We start from the raw sequence: 2,034 nt of genomic DNA, 5'->3' as shown, positions 1-2,034 counted from the left end.
ATATATATATATATATATATATATATATATATATACACACACACACAAAGTAGTATTATGGAAACCAAAAAGAGATTGAAACTAAGATAATAATAGGAAGACAGAATCAAAACTTACACACAGAACCTATCTGCTGGCCCTAAAGTGGTATTAAATTTCTGATAATAAGTTGGTGTTGAAGATGATGAACTCTCAGACTGTATTTCGTAAGATTCCTTTGGTTTAACATCTGAATTCTGCTACAAGACAGAAAAAAAAGACATTAATAAATAAATTAAAAGAGAAAAGAAAACATCTTTTTAGTCTAATATTAAATGAAAGTAGATCCTAGTAGAGGAAGAACCAAATTCCATCCAAAATGGATTGAGTTCTTATATTTAAAAGTGCAAACATGACTGTATGGTTAAGAAGCTTGCTTCCCAACCCTGTGGTCTTAGGTTCAGTCCCATTACACAGTACTTCAAGCAAGTATCTTCCCCTATAGTTTCAGGCTCACCAAAACCCTGTAAGCAGTTTGTGTGTGTGTGTACTCATGAGTAGAGATCACATGATCATTGTAAATGAGCATCATCATCATCATCATTATGAAAAACACATCCAGCCATGGGAAAATATTACTTCATTTGGAAACAGGTGAAGATTGGCAACAGGAAAGGCATCTAACCATAAAATTCTGTCTCAACAAATTTCTTCTGACCCATGCAAGCATGGAAAAGTGGATGTTAAATGACGATGATGAAAGAATGCATTAAATTAAGTTACAAGATTTTATTTTAATAAAACTTAATTTGTATTCTTTTAGTTTCCTTATTTTGCAATTTACAGATTTTTAATTGACCAACAAAGCCCTACAATTAGGCCTGGAGTCCAGAATTTACTACAACCAGCCATTAATGTGTATCATCATATTATTTTAAGTAATGCCTAAAATAGTTGCATGCCATCAGTCTCTTCTCGCTCTTCAAATTAATGGGAGCTATAACAAACTTGAGATTAGTGGTTACAGCGTTGGTCGATGCCAGCCCCTTGCCCTGGCTAGCACCTGTGCCGGTGGCACGTAAAAAGCACCATCCGAACGTGACCGATGCCAGCCCCCTCTGGCCCCTGTAATGATGGCATGTAAAAAGCACTATCCAAACGTGGCTGATGCCAGCGTCGCCTTTACTGGCTCCCATGCCAGTGGTATGTAAAAGCACCATCCAAATGTGGTCGATGCCAGCACTGCCTTGACTAGCTCCTGTGCTGGTGGCACATAAAAACACCATCCGAATGTAGCCAATGCCAGCCCCCTCTGGTTCCTGTGTTGGTGGCGCATAAAAAAGCACCTACTACACTCTTGGAGTGGTTGGTGTTAGGAAGGGCATCTGGCTGTAGAAACTCTGCCAGATCAGATTGGAGCCTGGTGCAGCCTCGTGGCTTGCCAGACCCCAGTCGAACCGTCCAACCCATGCCAGCATGGAAAAACGGACGTTAAACGATGACGATGATGATGATGATGAAACTAGCTGATCGTGGATAAGCTTTGTCTACAAAGAAAGGCCAAACCATAAGACACCAAAGCTATGCCTATAACATTTTGACAAAGTGAACACCAATTGATAAAGTCTGCTGATATTTTTACCTGATTGTGTTTCGAGTCCTGGACGAATGTGGTTTCATCAAATGAAGCAAAGTCTGTTGGCTGCTGAAGCTGTTGATGATGGAAAGTGTTTTTGTTGTTTTCACTGACAATGTTGTTGTTGTTGTTGTTGCTGAAGCCATTGCTGCTATTTTCTAATTGCATCATTCCACAGCCATTGCTAACTTCACCTTCTTCCATATTCTCTTCCACATCTGATGCCAGGTTTATTTCAGCAACAGATTCTTCCTAAATACAAAAGGAACAAAAAAAAAAAAACATTTATTTTTCACCAGGTTAAGTTCAAATCAGATCTGGCCGTAATATTCTTCCTGTTTTATGCTCAAGCTAGTCAGATCTGGCCTTTTACATGTACCCTACAATGTCCCACTAAGTTACGGGACGTAAACACATCA

The 2,034-nt window shown here is 39.1% G+C and overlaps 1 protein-coding gene across 2 annotated transcripts in view; it reads right to left on the bottom strand.

The window, feature by feature from the left end:
• LOC106884136 (uncharacterized) overlaps nucleotides 1-2,034 on the bottom strand; it is a 9,996-nt gene that overhangs the window by 3,380 nt on the left and 4,582 nt on the right. The window contains exons 2-3 of one of the 2 annotated variants that reach the window (XM_014935370.2): nucleotides 1,622-1,867; nucleotides 118-239 (exon numbers count right to left, since the gene is read on the bottom strand). In XM_014935370.2, the coding sequence (XP_014790856.2) occupies nucleotides 118-239; nucleotides 1,622-1,819 (320 nt within the window). In that variant the 5' untranslated portion in view covers nucleotides 1,820-1,867. The remainder of the gene's footprint in view (nucleotides 1-117; nucleotides 240-1,621; nucleotides 1,868-2,034) is intronic. The other variant, XM_052969781.1, reaches the window with a different exon arrangement.

Source organism: Octopus bimaculoides, chromosome 7 (genome assembly GCF_001194135.2).
Source record: "Octopus bimaculoides isolate UCB-OBI-ISO-001 chromosome 7, ASM119413v2, whole genome shotgun sequence".
In the NCBI taxonomy this organism is placed as follows: domain Eukaryota; kingdom Metazoa; phylum Mollusca; class Cephalopoda; order Octopoda; family Octopodidae; genus Octopus; species Octopus bimaculoides.
This window is presented reverse-complemented; position numbering and strand designations above follow the sequence as displayed.